Below are 15,452 nucleotides of genomic sequence, written 5' to 3'. Positions count from 1 at the left end.
ATAATATCCCAACTGGCAGAAGCAGATCTCGGGACATTATAACCAAGAGTGTGATGCCCTAAATACCAATCATTTCTTTTTGAACCTGGGTGCTATGCCAGAGCTGAACTCTTTGCTGCCATTTACTACATGATCTTGTTTGGGGGAAGCTGGCTCTGATCCAGTTCCATACTAAAATAAGTCAGAACCCAGGCCAAATCTCATGGGCAATGTGTTTAGAGGAATTAGCAGCTGATTAGGTTGCTCTCTGAACTCAAGTTTGCTGCTTTGCTTTGTGGACTGCACAAGCTGCTAAGCCTCCTTCAAACTTGCTCTGTCTGTGGAGTCCTGCCTCAGACTCTCTTTGCCATGCTGCAACCCCGTTTTTATAAATTCATTCAGGGGAGTTGAATGTCACTGCCTCCACATTTGCACTTGGGAAGGTGGTGGTGAGCTACCTTCTTGCACCATTGATTTCCATGCATTGTAGGTAGACCCATGGTCCCATTAGGAAGGGAGTTCCAGATGCTCGGATCCTCTGGGAAGCCAGGGAAGAGATTGCCGAGCCTTTGGCATTGATCTTTAACTCGTCATTGTCTACAGGAATAGTGCCAGATGACTGGAGGATAGCAAATGTGGTTCCCCTGTTCAAGAAGGGGAGTAGAGACAACCCTAGTAATTATAGACCAGTGAGCCTTACCTCAGTTGTTGGTAAAGTGTTGGAAAAGGTTATAAGGGATAGGATTTATAATCATCTAGAAAAGAATAAATTGACTAGGGATAGTCAGCACGGTTTTGTGAAGGGAAGTTCGTGCCTCACAAACCTTATTGAGTTCTTTGAGAAGGTGACCAAACAGGTAGATGAGAGTAAACCAGTTGATGTGGTGTATATGGATTTCAGCAAGGTGTTTGATAAGGTTGCCCACAATAGGCTATTGTACAAAATGCGGAGGAATGGAATTGTGGGAGACATAGCAGTTTGGATCGGAAATTTTCTTGCTGAAAGAAGACAGAGGATGGTAGTTGATGGGAAATGTTCATCCTGGAGACCAGTTACTAGTGGTGTACCGCAAGGGTCAGTGTTGGGTCCACTGCCGTTTGTCATTTTTATAAATGACCTGGATGAGGGCGTAGAAGGATGGGTTAGTAAATTTGCAGACGACACTAAGGTCGGTGGAGTTGTCGATAGTGACAAAGGATGCTGTAGGTTGCAGAGAGACATAGATAAGCTGCAGAGCTGGGCTGAGAGGTGGCAAATGGAGTTTAATGCAGACAAGTGTGAGGTGATGCACTTTGGTAGGAGTAGCCAGAAGGCAAAGTACTGGGCTAATGGTAAGATTCTTAGTAGTGTAGATGAGCAGAGAGGTCTCGGTGTCCATGTACACAGATCCTTGCAAGTTGTCACCCAGGTTGACAGGGCTGTTAAGAAGGCATACAGTGTTTTAGCTTTTATTAATAGAGGGATCGAGTTCCGGAACCAAGAGGTTATGCTGAAGCTGTACAAAACTCTGGTGCGGCCGCACTTGGAGTATCGTGTACAGTTCTGGTCACCGCATTATAAGAAGGATGTGGAAGCTTTGGAAAGGGTGCAGAGGAGATTTACTAGGATGTTACCTGGTATGGAGGGAAGGTCTTGCGAGGAAAGGCTGAGGGACTTGAGGCTGTTTTCATTGGAGAGAAGAAGGTAGAGAGGTGACTTAACTGAAACAAATAAAATAATCAGAGGGTTAGATAGGGTGGATAGGGAGAGCCTTTTTCCTAGGATGGTGACGGCGAGCACGAGGGGGCATAGCTTTAAATTGAGGGGTGAAAGATATAGGACAGATGTCAGAGGTAGTTTCTTTACTCGGAGTAGTAAGGAATGGAAGGCTTTGCCTGCAACGGTAGTAGATTCGCCAACTTTAGGTACATTTAAGTCGTCATTGGATAAGCATATGGACATACATGGAATAGTGTAGGTTAGATGGGCTTGAGATCAGTATGACAGGTCGGCACAACATCGAGGGCCGAAGTGCCTGTACTGTGCTGTAATGTTCTATGTTCTGTGCTGACCCAGTGATAATGAAGGAACGACAATATTTTTCCAGGTCAGGATGGTGAGTGGCTTGGAAAAGATTTTGCAGTAGCATTCCTATGCATCTGATTCCCTTACAGTCATAGAGATCTACAGCACATAAAAGGACATTTCAGCCGATTGTATATGTGCCAGACAAAAACAATCACCTATTCTAAACCCATTTTCCAGCACTTAGCCCATTGCTTTGTATGCCTTCGCATTACAAGCATGTACATCTAAATACTATGAGTTTCTGCCATTACCAACTTTTTACAGGCAGTGAGTGCCAGATTCCCAACACCCTCTACTACTCTTCTCCTTAGATCATGGTGATTATGGGTTTGGAAGATGCTGTCTAGGGAGCATTGGTGAATTTTTGCAGTGCATCTTGTGGATAATACACGCTGCTGCTACCAAGTGCAGGTGGTGGATGTTTGTGATGTAGTGCCAATCTAGCGGGCTGCTTCGTGCTGGATGGTGTCAAGCTTCTTGAATGTTGTTGGAGCTACATCCATCCAGGCAGGTAGGGAGTATTCCATCACACTTCTGACTTATAGATGGTGGATGGGCTTTGGGAAGTCAGGAGGTGAGTTACTCACTGCAACATTCCTAGCCTCTGACCTGCTTTTGTAGCCACAGTATTTTTATGGCTAGTCCATTTCAGTTTTTGGTCAGTGGTAACCTCACATTGATTGTGGAGGATTCAGTAATGGTGATACCATTGAAGTGATGGTTAGATTGTTTCTTATTGGAGATGGACAGTCATTTGCTGCTTCAGTATTTGAGGAGTGGTGAATGGTGCTGACCATTGTTCAACCATCAGCAAACATCCCTACTTCCGACATTTATGAATGTCAATGATGAAGCAGCTGAAGATGGTCGGACCTAGAACACTGCCCTGAGGAACTCCTGCAGAGATGTCCTGGAGTTTAGATGACTAACATTTAGCCACTACAATCATCTTGCTATGAGCTAAGTATGAGTCCAACCAGCTGATTCCCATTGACTCCAGTTTTGTTAGGATGTCGTGTTTTGTTGTTCATGATGTCACACTTGGTCAAATGCAGCCTTGATGTCAACAGCAGTCAATCTCCCCTCACCCTCTGGAATTCAACTCTAGTCCATGTTTCAACCGAGACTGTAAATGAGGTCAGGAGCTGAGTATCCCTGCTGAAACTCAAACTGGGCATCGCTGAGCAGGTTACTGCAATGCAGGCAGAGAGGAGGGCAGGAATTATAGATCAATCAGCCTGACATTAGTAGTGGGGAAATGTCAGAGTCTAATAGAGAAGATTTAATAGCTGAACACTCGGAGAGTAGAGGCAGGGCTGGACACAGCATGTAGTTGTGAAAGGGAAATCATGCTTGACAAGTGTACTGGAATTTTTTTGAGGCTCTAACTGGTAGCGTTGATGAGTGGTAGCCAGTAGATTTTATTTATTTAGACTTTCAGAAAACGCTTGACAAAGTCCCACAGAAGAGATTGGCATGTAAAGTTAAACCACGTGGAATTGGAGATGTTGTGTTGAGATGGATGGAGAACTAGTTCGAAGAAGGAAAGAGTAACAACAAACAGGTCTTTTTTCCGTTGGCAGGCAGTGACTCATGGAGTACGTAAGTGTTAGAACCCTAGCTATTCACAATGATTTATGACAGGAGAATGAGGGACCTAAATCTAATATCTCTAAATTTGCAGATGAAACAAAGCTGGGTGGGACGGTGAGCTGTAAGGAGGATGCAGAAATGTTGCAGTGTGATTTGAACAAGCTGAGTGAGTAGGCAATATTTTTTATATCTCATGGGATGTGGGCATTGCTGGCTGGGCCATCATCTATTGCCTGTCCCTAGTTGCCCTCGAGAAGATGGTGATAAGCTTCCTTCTGGAAACGCTGCAGTCGACCCTGCTATATGTAGACCCATAATACCAGTAGGGAGGAACTACCAGGATTTTCACTCAATGACAGTGAAGTAACCGTGATATATTTCCAAGCCAGGACAGTGGGTCACTTTGAGGGGAACTTGCAGAGGGTGGTGTCCACTGAGCAATGTCAGGGCTTTGGACTACTAGTCCAGTGACAATATCACTACAACATCACTTCCCCGTACTGTTCAATTCATAAATCTGGAATTAAAAACTCATCTAATGAAGACCCATAAAACCATTGCTAATTGTAAACACTCATCTAGTTCACTGCTGTCCTTCAGGGAAGGAAATCTGCTGTTCTTACCTGGTCTGGCCTCCATGTGACTCCGGGCCTACAACAACATGCTTGACTCTTACGTGCCCTCTGAAAAAGCCACTCAGTTGCATCTGATAAGAGGAAGTGGAGGACCCATAAGCAGCAACAGGAACACCACCTCCTGCAAGTTCCCCTCCAAACCACTCACCATCCTAACTTGGAAATATTTCACTGTTCCTTTAGTGTTGTCAGGTCAAAATCCTAGAATTCTCTCCCTGAAGCGATTGTGAGTGTCCCTAAACTACATGGATGCAGCAGTTCAAGAAAACAGCTCACCACCGGTTTCTCAACGGCCCAGTTAGAGATGCCCACATCCCATGAATGAATAATGAAACAAAGCATCCTTCTAAAGGACGGAATAAACCAAACATGTTTGTACAAATACTGGCAATTGTTTTATGGTCACTATTGGAGTAACTCTTAATTCCAGTTTTCAGACAAATTTAATTTTCACCATCTATTGTGAGATTTGAACTAATATTACCAGAGCATAGCCAGGGTGTCCAAATGACTAATCTGCAACATTGCTAATATGTTGCCATCTTAAAGCTCTCTGGCAATAATACCATCCAACCATTTTGTTTCCTAAGAGGACCAATGGGATGGACCTCAGTTTAACATCAACCTGAAAACTGGTACCTGTGACAGCCCTTGTTCATTACTGCAATAGAGTTTTAGCCTGGATTATGTATCTGTCTATCTCCCTCCTTTATCCATCTTTCTCCTCCATTCTTTCTCCACTCTGATTCTGTCTTTCTTTGCTCCCTCTAGCTGTCACTGTGTCCCAGTGAGGATGGAAACCATTGGAACCAGCTGAAGACAAGTAAGGTTTAATATGATAGAAACACAATGTTCTACAAATCTGCCATTTCCACAGGAAGGGTGGACAACCAAACAGTACTTGGGAATTTAATACTTGAAAAATTGGCATTCTGCTGTTCTGAGATAGCAGGACTGACATATGAAGAGAGATTGGATCGCTTAAGACTGCATTTCACTGAAGTTTGGCTGAATGAAGGGGATCTCGGAAATCTATAGCATTCTGATAGGGTAAATGCAGGAAGGTAGTTCCTAATGACTGGAGAATTCAGAACCATAGTCTTAGGATACGGGATAAACCATTTAGGACTGGGATAATGAAAATTTTCTTCACCCAGACCGTGCTGAGCCAATGAAATTCTCTGCCGTAGAAAGTGATTGAGGCCAATACATTGAATGTTTTCAAGGAGTTCAATGTAGTTCTTAGGGCTAAAATATCAAAGGGGATGGGGAGAAAGTGGGAACAAGGTTTTGGATTGGATAATCGGCCGTGATCATATTGAATGGCAGAGCAGGCTGGAAGGGCTGAATGGCCTGCTGCTGCTCCTATTCTTTGTTTCTGCGAGGTTTCTATTTAAAAGTGTTCCTGCCTCCTCTGGTGCAACATCAATGGAAGACGAAGATCAGGTGGGAGCTGAGAATGTCAAGAGTTGTCCTGGGCATGTCGTCAAGAGGGTCCACCTCAGACTACACAGTGGTGGTGGGGGTAGCGGGGTGCTCTGGTTCAACCAGCAGGAAATCTGAGAAGGATGGGGTGTGCGGGTATGGAGCAGTTCCTGAAACAGACTGCAGGGTTTTTGTTCCATGTGATCTGGCACCACGGTGTGTACTGGAGACATTCTGTCAGCCCTTGTCCCATAATAAACCACCATGGTAGCTGGCTGAGCAGTTTATTATTCCTCATTAGCCAGTTTCCACTTGGAAGCCAACAGTCTTCTTGGTGAACTGATTCAACTATTCTGCAGTTGAGGAATCCCAGGATCACAAAGCCAAAAACTGTCGGCAATATCTGTAATTTTCTTTATTCCTTGTTGTTCTATGTGAAATCCTGTGGCTTCCACACCATTGCACTTCACATCCTACAGCTCAATGTTGAGGGAGGTATTAAGAACTGCCGATGCTGGAGTCAGAGATAACAGTGTGGAGCTCGAGGAGCACAGCAGGCCAGGCAGCATCATAGGAACTCCATGTTGAGGGATATGGGCAATGAAGGGACACTGAGTCAGCACCCTGTCCCAACAACACACCATGTCAATGCTACCGACTTTCAAGAACTGCACCTCCCATCATTTGAATCAGAGAGGTATATGATTGATGATTTCAATCTAATCTGCCATATTGCCCAACCCAAGCATGGTTATGCCATACTTCTCCAGGCAACCATTGACTGCATCAAGATTGATGGCTTCTGAATAACAGATATCTGCAAGCAGAACCAACTGTCCCCCCAATCCTACTGCAATCAGCTGTCTAAAGTGAGGACTTTAATGGCACCACAAACAGTGCAGCTGCCAAGAGGTTAATGCAGTTTGACCTTGCTCTGATTCACAATTTCAAACAGCCTGGAGCTTTATCGCCTGCTTGATGGAAAGCTGCTTCAGCTCGATACATAGTAATCTATGTGCCGCATCATGCCAAGTTCCTACAGCAGTTTGTGGCTACTACACACTATTACATTGTCAGCATTGCTGACCAAAATGAGCATCTAATTGATGCTGCCTTTTAGCTGAATCCTGTGGGAATGGGAATTGTTGACAATGCGCACTGTTTCTGACACTCTTTTTCCTCCTAGTACACTTCCTCTTGGAGTGGGGGACGGGGATGAAAGTTAGCCACCGTAGGAAAGTGTGTGTAAGACTGTAAGGAAGGTGTGAATGAGGACAAATTGGGTCAGCGAGGGGTCAGGAATAGCTGTGAATCTGCAACAATTCTACAGTGACACGTGACTCACTAAGGTATGCTCCCTGCTTTGTCCATGACCGCAGATGTCTCCAATTTCTGATCGTGGCCAGGATTATGTTCTCAGGGAATTTACGTCATTGTTAATCTCGCTCTCTTACCCACTATCTTATCCTGGAAATTAAAGGGTGGCTTTAGGAATGAAGTTATTGGCAGATGCCTGTGTGTGTGTACTTTCATTTTGTTGAAGAGCTGTGAGATGTTGCTGAGGTTTGTATCTCTACAAGATAGGGTAGTGTAGGAGGTGGGAATGCCAGATGGTGGATGTAATGTGTTCAGGTTTTGATGATGGGCATCACACAGTTAATGAGAAGTGTGATTGGGAAACAGATTCTTTACCTTGACCACTTGAGTCACATCATTACAGCTCTAGTGGCACTGCAGTGGCAATCTTGGGTAATTCTCCTGGTTATCACCTCCTTTGTGGTATCTTCCCGTTTTGGCTGCAGTTTGTCACTGTGCTCCCTCTGTTCGGACTTCTAGCATACATTGAAGAGTGTAGATGCCTTGCTTCTCAGGCTGGGTTTCAAGCCCAGCCAAAACATCCCATATCTTCAGAAAATGTGTGTGCGTAGAAGCTCCAAATTCCTGAAAATTGGCTTGATGAGGACTTGAGTGCAAATTATCTTCGTTTTAACTTCTTCAAGTGCATTCCAGACAATTTATTCCAAAGTTGTGGGAAAAAGCCTGAACAGTCCTATTAATACAACAACAACTTGGTGCCTATTGTCATCTTTTTCCCCAAAATGTGATTGTGTCACTGTAAACAGGAGAGTTAGGCTGTCCAGAATTAAGTGGTGAATCCTCACTGTGTCCTTTATAAAGAGTTGGACCATCATCATGTCTCTAATAAAAACCAAAAGAACACCTCTTACACAGGTAGATCCACATCCAGTCCATTAGTAAGATGTGGACCCTTTACTGTGTTCCTTACAGAGAAATTAAGTGCTTACCCATGATGGCCAAATGGTATTGGTGTAGGTGGAGACAGAGCCTATGTCATCAACTGGCCACCATAAGCAACAGGAAGGATCTGTGTGCACATGTCTCCAACATGCTCAACCCAATAGCCCTCACCACCTGCCCTTTGTTAGCTTTCACACTGCCCAGGCTGGGAAGCCAATCCTGGGGGCAGGGCAGCTTCTGAGTCTGCTCCCCTGCACCATTACTGTTTGAAGAATCCACTTCCTTATCCAGAAGGTAAAATGGCTACCAGTGTATTTGGAGACAGGGCTGGAGACATCGGCTGGCCATGGCGCTGTGTTAATGCACATGCTCGATAGTTCAACTGGTAACGGCATTCACAATAAAAGTTCCCATCGAGAAAGCAATCCTTTTGTATACTTCCTGTAAAGAGATCCACCTGTCACTTACAAACACAATCTAACAGGCAATATCTTCCTGACAGCACTGGCGTCAATAAAATATGGAGCTGGAAGAGCACAGCAGGACTCCTGATGAAGGATTTCAGCCTGAAATGTTGTTTTTCCTGCTCCATGAATGCTGTCTGATAGGCTGTGCCTTTCCAGCTCTGTTTATTAACTCTGGCTTCCAGTATCTACATCCTTACTGTCTCCAAGTCCCAACAGCGCTGGGCATGGTTGGTTCGAGGAAGTTTGGTTTTAAAGGGACCCCCACGTGACCATGTGACAAATACATCTTTTCTCACATGATCTTGTACATCTCAACATGCCTGCAGGTTAGTGGTAGTGAAGAGGCCTCCTTAAAGAGATCAATGAGCGTTCAAACTGATCTGTGTCTGTTTCAATTAGCTCACTGTAAGATTCCATCTGAATATGTTCTATGTATGATCTATATTCTCAATCTAATCTATGTTTCCATTTGTTCATCACAGGTGCGTTTATCTTGCCTCTTGCCTCATAGACCTGAAGGTCAGGCCCCAGCTATCTTTGCTGCTGAGCTCGGTCAAAATTAGGAGTGTTTATTGAGAGATTTATGTGTCCCTTAACCCCACTGTGAGCTGGACAATGGGTAAATCTTCCCTTGTCTTGTCTGTTTCCTAAAATGATAACATTTAAAATATTGTGTGACGTTAATAAAATGGACAAAAATTGAACTTTGGCATTGGGCTCTGAAAATAAAGATGATACACAGGTCAGGATGTGTGTTTACTCGAATAGAAAACCACTGATGACGCACACATTTCAGGGACTGGACACTGAAATCAGTCTGACACCAACATGCATCTCCTGAGCATTCTCTCAGAGTAGGAAATCCGAAGGAGCTTCATAGAATCATGAAACTGTACAGCATGGAAACAGACTCTTTGGTCCAACTTCTCCTTGGTGACCAGATATCCTAAATTAATCTAGTCCCATTTGCCAGCATTTGGCCCAGATCCCTCCAAACTCTTCCTCTTCATATACCCATCAAGATACCTTTTAAATGTTGTAATTGTACCAGCCTCCACCATTTCCTCTGGCAACTCATTCCATATACACACCACCCTCTGTAAGAAAAAGTTGTCCCTTCGGTCCATTTTAAATCTTTCCCTTCTCACCTTAAACCTATGGCCTCTACCTTTGGCCTCCACTAACCTGGGGAAAATACCTTGTTTATTCACCCTGTGATTTTATAAACTTCTATAAGGTCACCCCACAGCCTTTGATGCTGCAGGGAAAATAGCCCCAGCCTATTCAGCCTCTCCCTGTAGCTCAGACCCTCCAACACTGGCAAGATCCTTGTAAATCTTCTCTGAACTCTTCCAAGTTTCACAACTTCCTTCCAACAGCAGGGAGATCAGAATTCTACTGTCTTCCACTAGTGGCCTAACTAATATCGGTAGTTACAGGAGATTCTTGCACTACCTGCCTACCCCACAGATCCTTACTGGAGGTAACCTCAGAGCACCAGGGGCCCAGGTTCAATTCCAGCCTCAGGTGACTGTCTGTGTGGAGTTTGCACATTCTCCCTGTGTCTGCGTGGGTTTCCTCCGGGTGCTCCGGTTTCTTCCCACAGTCCAAAGATGTGCAGGCTGGGTGGATCGGCCATGCTAAATTGCCAGTAGTGTTCAGGGGTGTGTGGGTGATAGGGGGATGGATCTGGGATTGGGTCTGGGTGGGGTGCTTCAAGGGGCAGTATGGACTTGTTGGGCCGAAGGGCCTGTTTCCACACTGTAGGGATTCTAACCCATTTACCTGTTTGCATCTGTGGTTTTTCTCCCGTTCTGGAACTGCCATTCATCACACCCCCGCCAGCTCCTGTAAACTTCTCATTGCCTCTAACTGCCACTCTAACTAATCAAAGTGATCACATAGGATTCACAATCAAACACACTTCCTGCAGACATAATTAGATCACATTGAAATTTTCCCTAAGCTTCCACATTCGACAAGAATACATCATTCATCAATGACATCTTTGTACCTTAACAATATATAGACCCAGCAAATAGCACAGTCTTACTCTAAAAACACTGCTCCAGGCTAACTTGATACTTATGTTTAATATTTTTAAAGTTTAAACAAGAGACAGATCTCAAACAAACGTTTAATCTAAAAAGGAACCCACTCTAATGCCTATCGTAGATTTACAATGAAAAGGTTACATTAAGAAGAGCCACTTAGCTACTCCCCTGCTGTGAGCTCCCCACAGAGGGTTCTCTGAGGTCAGCTGTGAATGTTACTGTTTGCTTATTTTTCTTCGATGAACCTAGATGTCCAGAGATACCTGTTACTAAACAGCAAAGGCAATCAGCTGGGTAGGTTCACTGCTCAATCTCTGAGCTGTGGGGGTTTACTTCTCCAATTGTTTCCCCTCCCTCCAAGGTGTCTGCTCCCTCTCCCTTCCTCCTTTTTTAAAGTGCTTTTATCTTGATCTCTTTTTTCCCAAGGTGCCAAAACAATGCAACAGATTATATAACAATAATTACTGTTCCAAAAAAATACCCCCCAAAAAAGCAGCTTTTACAGCCACATCATCTTTTTTCGTCCTCCATCTTGGATTACCCAGAATCTTGGGTGCAGCTTTCAAACACAGTTTGACGTGTGTCTCATTAAGGACAGGTTCAAGGCGGGTCTTGAAAGAGAATAGAAATTCAGAGAGGTTTTACACAGAACTTAGGCCGAGCAATTGAAGATACGACTGCCAGTGGTCGAGCAAGGAAATTCAGGATTTTCAAGAGCCTTGAGCAGGTGAAATAGAGAAAACTCAGACGGGTGTAGGGGCAAGAGTGGATTAGAGAGGCAAAGAAAGGTGTGGGGTCAGGGGAGGTTCAGAGACAGGGAGGGGTGCAGGGACCAGAGGGGTTATGGAAACAAGGCAGGATGAGAGGGCTATAGGGGTTATAAAGACAGGGAAGGGTGCGGGTTCCAGAGGGAATTATGGAGACAGGGAAGGGGTAGGAGGCTGGAGAGGGTTTTATAGAGACAGAGGGATGCAGGGATCAGAGGGATTTTTTCCTTCTGTTATGGGATGTAGGCATCACTGGCTGGGCCAGAATTTATTGCCCATCTCTAGTTGCCCTTGAGAAGGTGGTGGTGAGCTGCCTCCTTGGAACCACTGCAATCCATGCACTTTTGGTAGGCCTACAATGCTCTCAAGGAGGGAATTCCAGGATTTTTACCCAGCGCCAATGAAGGAACAGTGATATATTTCAAGTCAGGATGGTGAATGGTTTGGAGGGGAGCTTGCAGGAGTTGTTCCCATGTATTTCCTGCCCTTGTCCTTTGAGATGGAAGTGGTTGTGTGTTTTGAAATGCTGTCTAAGGATCTTTGATGAATTATTGCAATGCATCTTATACACACTGCTATTACTTAGCATCGGTGGAAGAGCATGCGGACGCCTGTCGATGAGGTGCCAGTCAATCAGACTGCTTTGTGTGTCAAGCTTCTTGAATTTTGTTGGACCTATACTCCTCCAGGGATGAGGAGAGTATTCCACCACAATCCTGACTTGTGTAGATGGTGGGCAAATTTTGAGGCGTCACTCGGTGCAGTGTTCCTAGCCTCTGACCTACACTTGTAGGCACTGTGTTTATGTTGTAACTCCAGTTGAGTTTCTGGTCAATGATAACCTCCAGGATGTTGATGATGGAGGATCCAACGATGGTAATGTCATCGAATGTCAAGGGACAATGGTTAGATTACCTCCTATTGGAAATGGTCATTGCCTAGCATTTGTATGGCATGAATGTAACTTGCCCTCGTCAGCCCAGCCTGAATATTGTTCAGATCTTTTTGCAGTTGAATATGGATTGCTTCAATATCTGAAGGGTTGCAAATGTTGCTGAACATTATGCAATCCTCAGTGAACATCCCCACTTCTGACCTTGTGATGAAAGCAAAGTCACTAATGAAGCAACTGAAGATATTTGGAGCTATGACACCACCCTGAGGAACTCCTACAGAGGAGCTGAGATCACTAATCTCCAATAACCACAACTGTCTTCCCACATGCCAGGTATGACTTCCCCTGATGGCCATTTACTCCACTTTTGTTAGGGCCCCTTGATGCCACACTTGGTTGGATACAGCCTTAATGTCAGGGGCAATCATTCTCACCTCACCTCTAGAATTTAGCTCTTTTATCCATTATGTCTGGAGTTGAGTGGCTCTGGTGGAACCCAAATTTGATAACTCTACCGATGACACCTTTCATTATGATGATCAAGAGCAGACTGATGAGGTGGTAATTAGCTCGGTTAGATTTGACCTGCTTTGTGTGTACAGGACATACCTGGAAATCCTTCATTGTCATGTAGATGCCACTGTTGTAACTGTACTGGAACACCTTGGCTGGAGGAGCGGCAAATTTTGGATCACAGGTCTTCAGTACTATTGCTGGAACATTGTCAGGGTCCCTAGCCTTGTCAGTATCTTGTATTGAATTGGTTGAACATCTGTGACCCTGGAGACCACTGAAGAATATCAAGATTGGCATTTCTGGCTGAAGATTGTTGCACTGGTGCAAAAGCAACAATTTGTACTTGTCTCATCCATCACTGAGGATGGGGATATTTGTGGAATCTCCTCTTCCAGTGACTGGTTTAATTGTTCACCACCATTCATGACCGAACATGCCAGGACTGTGGGGCTTAGATCTGATCTGTTGATTGTGGGATCACTTATCTCTGTTTTTCACTTGCTGTTTATTCTGTTTAACTTGGAAGTAGCCTGAATAGTAATGGAGGGGTGGGGTTCAGAGCACAGGAAATTAAAAAAATGAAGGTAGGACTAGTGATGGGGTTGATTGAAGAGTATAAGGAAGGAACAAATGTGTGTTTGAGATATAAAGCAAACGTAAAGCTGGAGGGAAATTTGATAACAAAACAAACTTTAAGGGTTTTGTATCTTAATGAATGAAGCATTCAGAATAAGGTGGATGAACTGGCCACGCAAATTGAGGCAAATGAATATAATCTCAGAGCCATTACAGAAACAGAGGGACATAGATAAGCTGCTGAGCTGGGCTGAGAGGTGGCAAATGCAATTTAATGCGGAAAAGTGTGAGGTGATTCACTTTGGAAGGAGTAACAGAAATACAGAGTACTGGGCTAATGGTAAGATTCTTGGTAGTGTGGATGAGCAGAGAGATCTCAATGTCCATGAGCATAGATCCCTGAAAGTTGTCACCCAGGTTGATAGGGTTGTTAAGAAGGCGTACGGTGTGTCAGGTTTTATTGATAGAGGGATTGAGTTTCGGAGCCATGAGATCATGTTGCAGCTCTACAAAACTCTGGTGCGGCATACTTGGAGTATTGCGTACAGTTCTGGTCGCCGCATTATGGGAAGGATGTGGAAGCATTAGAAAGGGTGCAGAGGAGATTTACCAGGATGTTGCCTGGTATAGAGGGATGGTCTTATGAGGAAAGGCTGAGGGACCTGAGGCTGTTTTCATCAGAGAGAAGAAGGTTAAGAGGCGACTTAATCATACAAGATGATTAGAGGATTAGATAGGGTGGACAGTGAGAGCGTTTTTCCTCAGATGGTGATGGATAGCATGAGGGGACATAGCTTTAAATTGAGGGGTGATAGATACAGGACAGAAGTCAGAGGTAGGTTCTTTACTCAGAGAGTAGTAAGGATGTGGAATGCCCTGCCTGCAACAGTAGTACTCGCCAACTTTACAGGCAATTAAATGGTCACTGGGTAAACATATGGATGATAATGGAATAGTGTAGGTTAGATGGGCTTCAGATTGGTTTCACAACATTCACATCAACAGGTCTGCGCAATATCGAGGGCCGAAGGGCCTGTACTATGCTGTAATGTTCTATGTTCTATGTTCTGTGTTACACAAGATCAAAACTAGGAACTTAACATTCAGGGATATTCAACCTTTCAGAGAAACAGGAGAGATGGAAAAGGTAGAAAAGGGCAGGACAATTAATAAGAAATGAAATGAGGGCATTTGTGAGAGATGATCTAGGCCTGGAAGTGGTAAAGTCCATTTGGGTGATGGTAAAAAATAGCAGGGGAAAGAAGACATCGGTATGAGTAATGTACAGAATCCCAAACAGTAGGCAGTCTGTGGGAAACAGTCCAAATCAACAAATAATAGGAGCATGTGAAAAGACTAGAAAAATAGATGACATTAGTGCATAGAGCATAGAACAGTACAGCACCATACAGGCCCTTTAGCCCACAATGTTGTGCCAAACCTTTACCCTAAACCTAATATCTATCTGACCTTCACCCCTCCCTTATACTATCATCCATGTGCCTATCTAATAGCTGCTTAATACCCCCAATGAGGCCAACTCCGCTAACCTCTCTAGCAATGCATTCCACATCCCTACCACTCTCTGAGTAAAGAACTTACCTCTGACATCTCCCCTATATCTACCTCCACTCACTTTAAAACTGTGTCCCCTTGTAATAGCTACCTTCACCCTAGGAAAAAGTCTCTGGCTGTGCACTCTATACCTCCGATCATTTTGTAAACCTCTATCAAGCCACCTCTCATCCTTCATCGTTCTAAAGAGAAAAGCCCCAGCTCTATCAACCTTTCCTCGTAAGACCTTCCCTCCATTCCAGGCAACATCCTGGTAAATCTGTTTTAGAGATAGTAGGAACTGCAGATGCTGGAGAATCTGAGATAATGAGGTGTAGAGCTGGATGAACACAGCAGGCCAAGCAGCATCAGAGGAGCAGGAAAGCTGACGTTTTGGGCCTAGACCCTTCTTCTTTTCTAGGCCTGGTCAGCTTTCCTGCTCCTATGATGCTGCTTGGCCTGCTGTGTTCATCCAGCTCTACACCATGTTATCCTGGTAAACCTCCTCTGCACCTTTTCCAATGCTTCCACATCTTTTCTGTAATGAGGTGACCAGAACTGGACAAAATACTCCAGATTGCGCTGAACCAGAGTTTTCTTCATATTAATGGGTTAATCAATTTAGAAAGGATAGCCACAATGACAAATTTATTAAGTGCATTAG

At 44.3% G+C, this 15,452-nt stretch overlaps 1 protein-coding gene across 2 annotated transcripts in view; it reads left to right on the top strand.

Annotated features, from left to right (window-relative positions):
* LOC125462703 (myosin-binding protein H-like) overlaps positions 1–9,130 on the top strand; it is a 51,058-nt gene extending 41,928 nt beyond the window's left edge. Inside the window, exons 10-12 of one of the 2 annotated variants that reach the window (XM_059653511.1) lie at positions 3,732–3,806; positions 5,047–5,098; positions 8,909–9,130. In XM_059653511.1, coding sequence (XP_059509494.1) covers positions 3,732–3,806; positions 5,047–5,066 — 95 coding nt within the window. In that variant the 3' untranslated portion in view covers positions 5,067–5,098; positions 8,909–9,130. The remainder of the gene's footprint in view (positions 1–3,731; positions 3,807–5,046; positions 5,099–8,908) is intronic. The other variant, XM_059653512.1, reaches the window with a different exon arrangement.
* Positions 9,131–15,452: the final 6,322 nt, after the last annotated feature.

Source organism: Stegostoma tigrinum, chromosome 21, assembly GCF_030684315.1.
Source record: "Stegostoma tigrinum isolate sSteTig4 chromosome 21, sSteTig4.hap1, whole genome shotgun sequence".
NCBI lineage: Eukaryota > Metazoa > Chordata > Chondrichthyes > Orectolobiformes > Stegostomatidae > Stegostoma > Stegostoma tigrinum.
The sequence above is the reverse complement of the archived record's forward strand: the minus strand, read 5'-3'. Positions and strand labels throughout refer to the sequence as shown.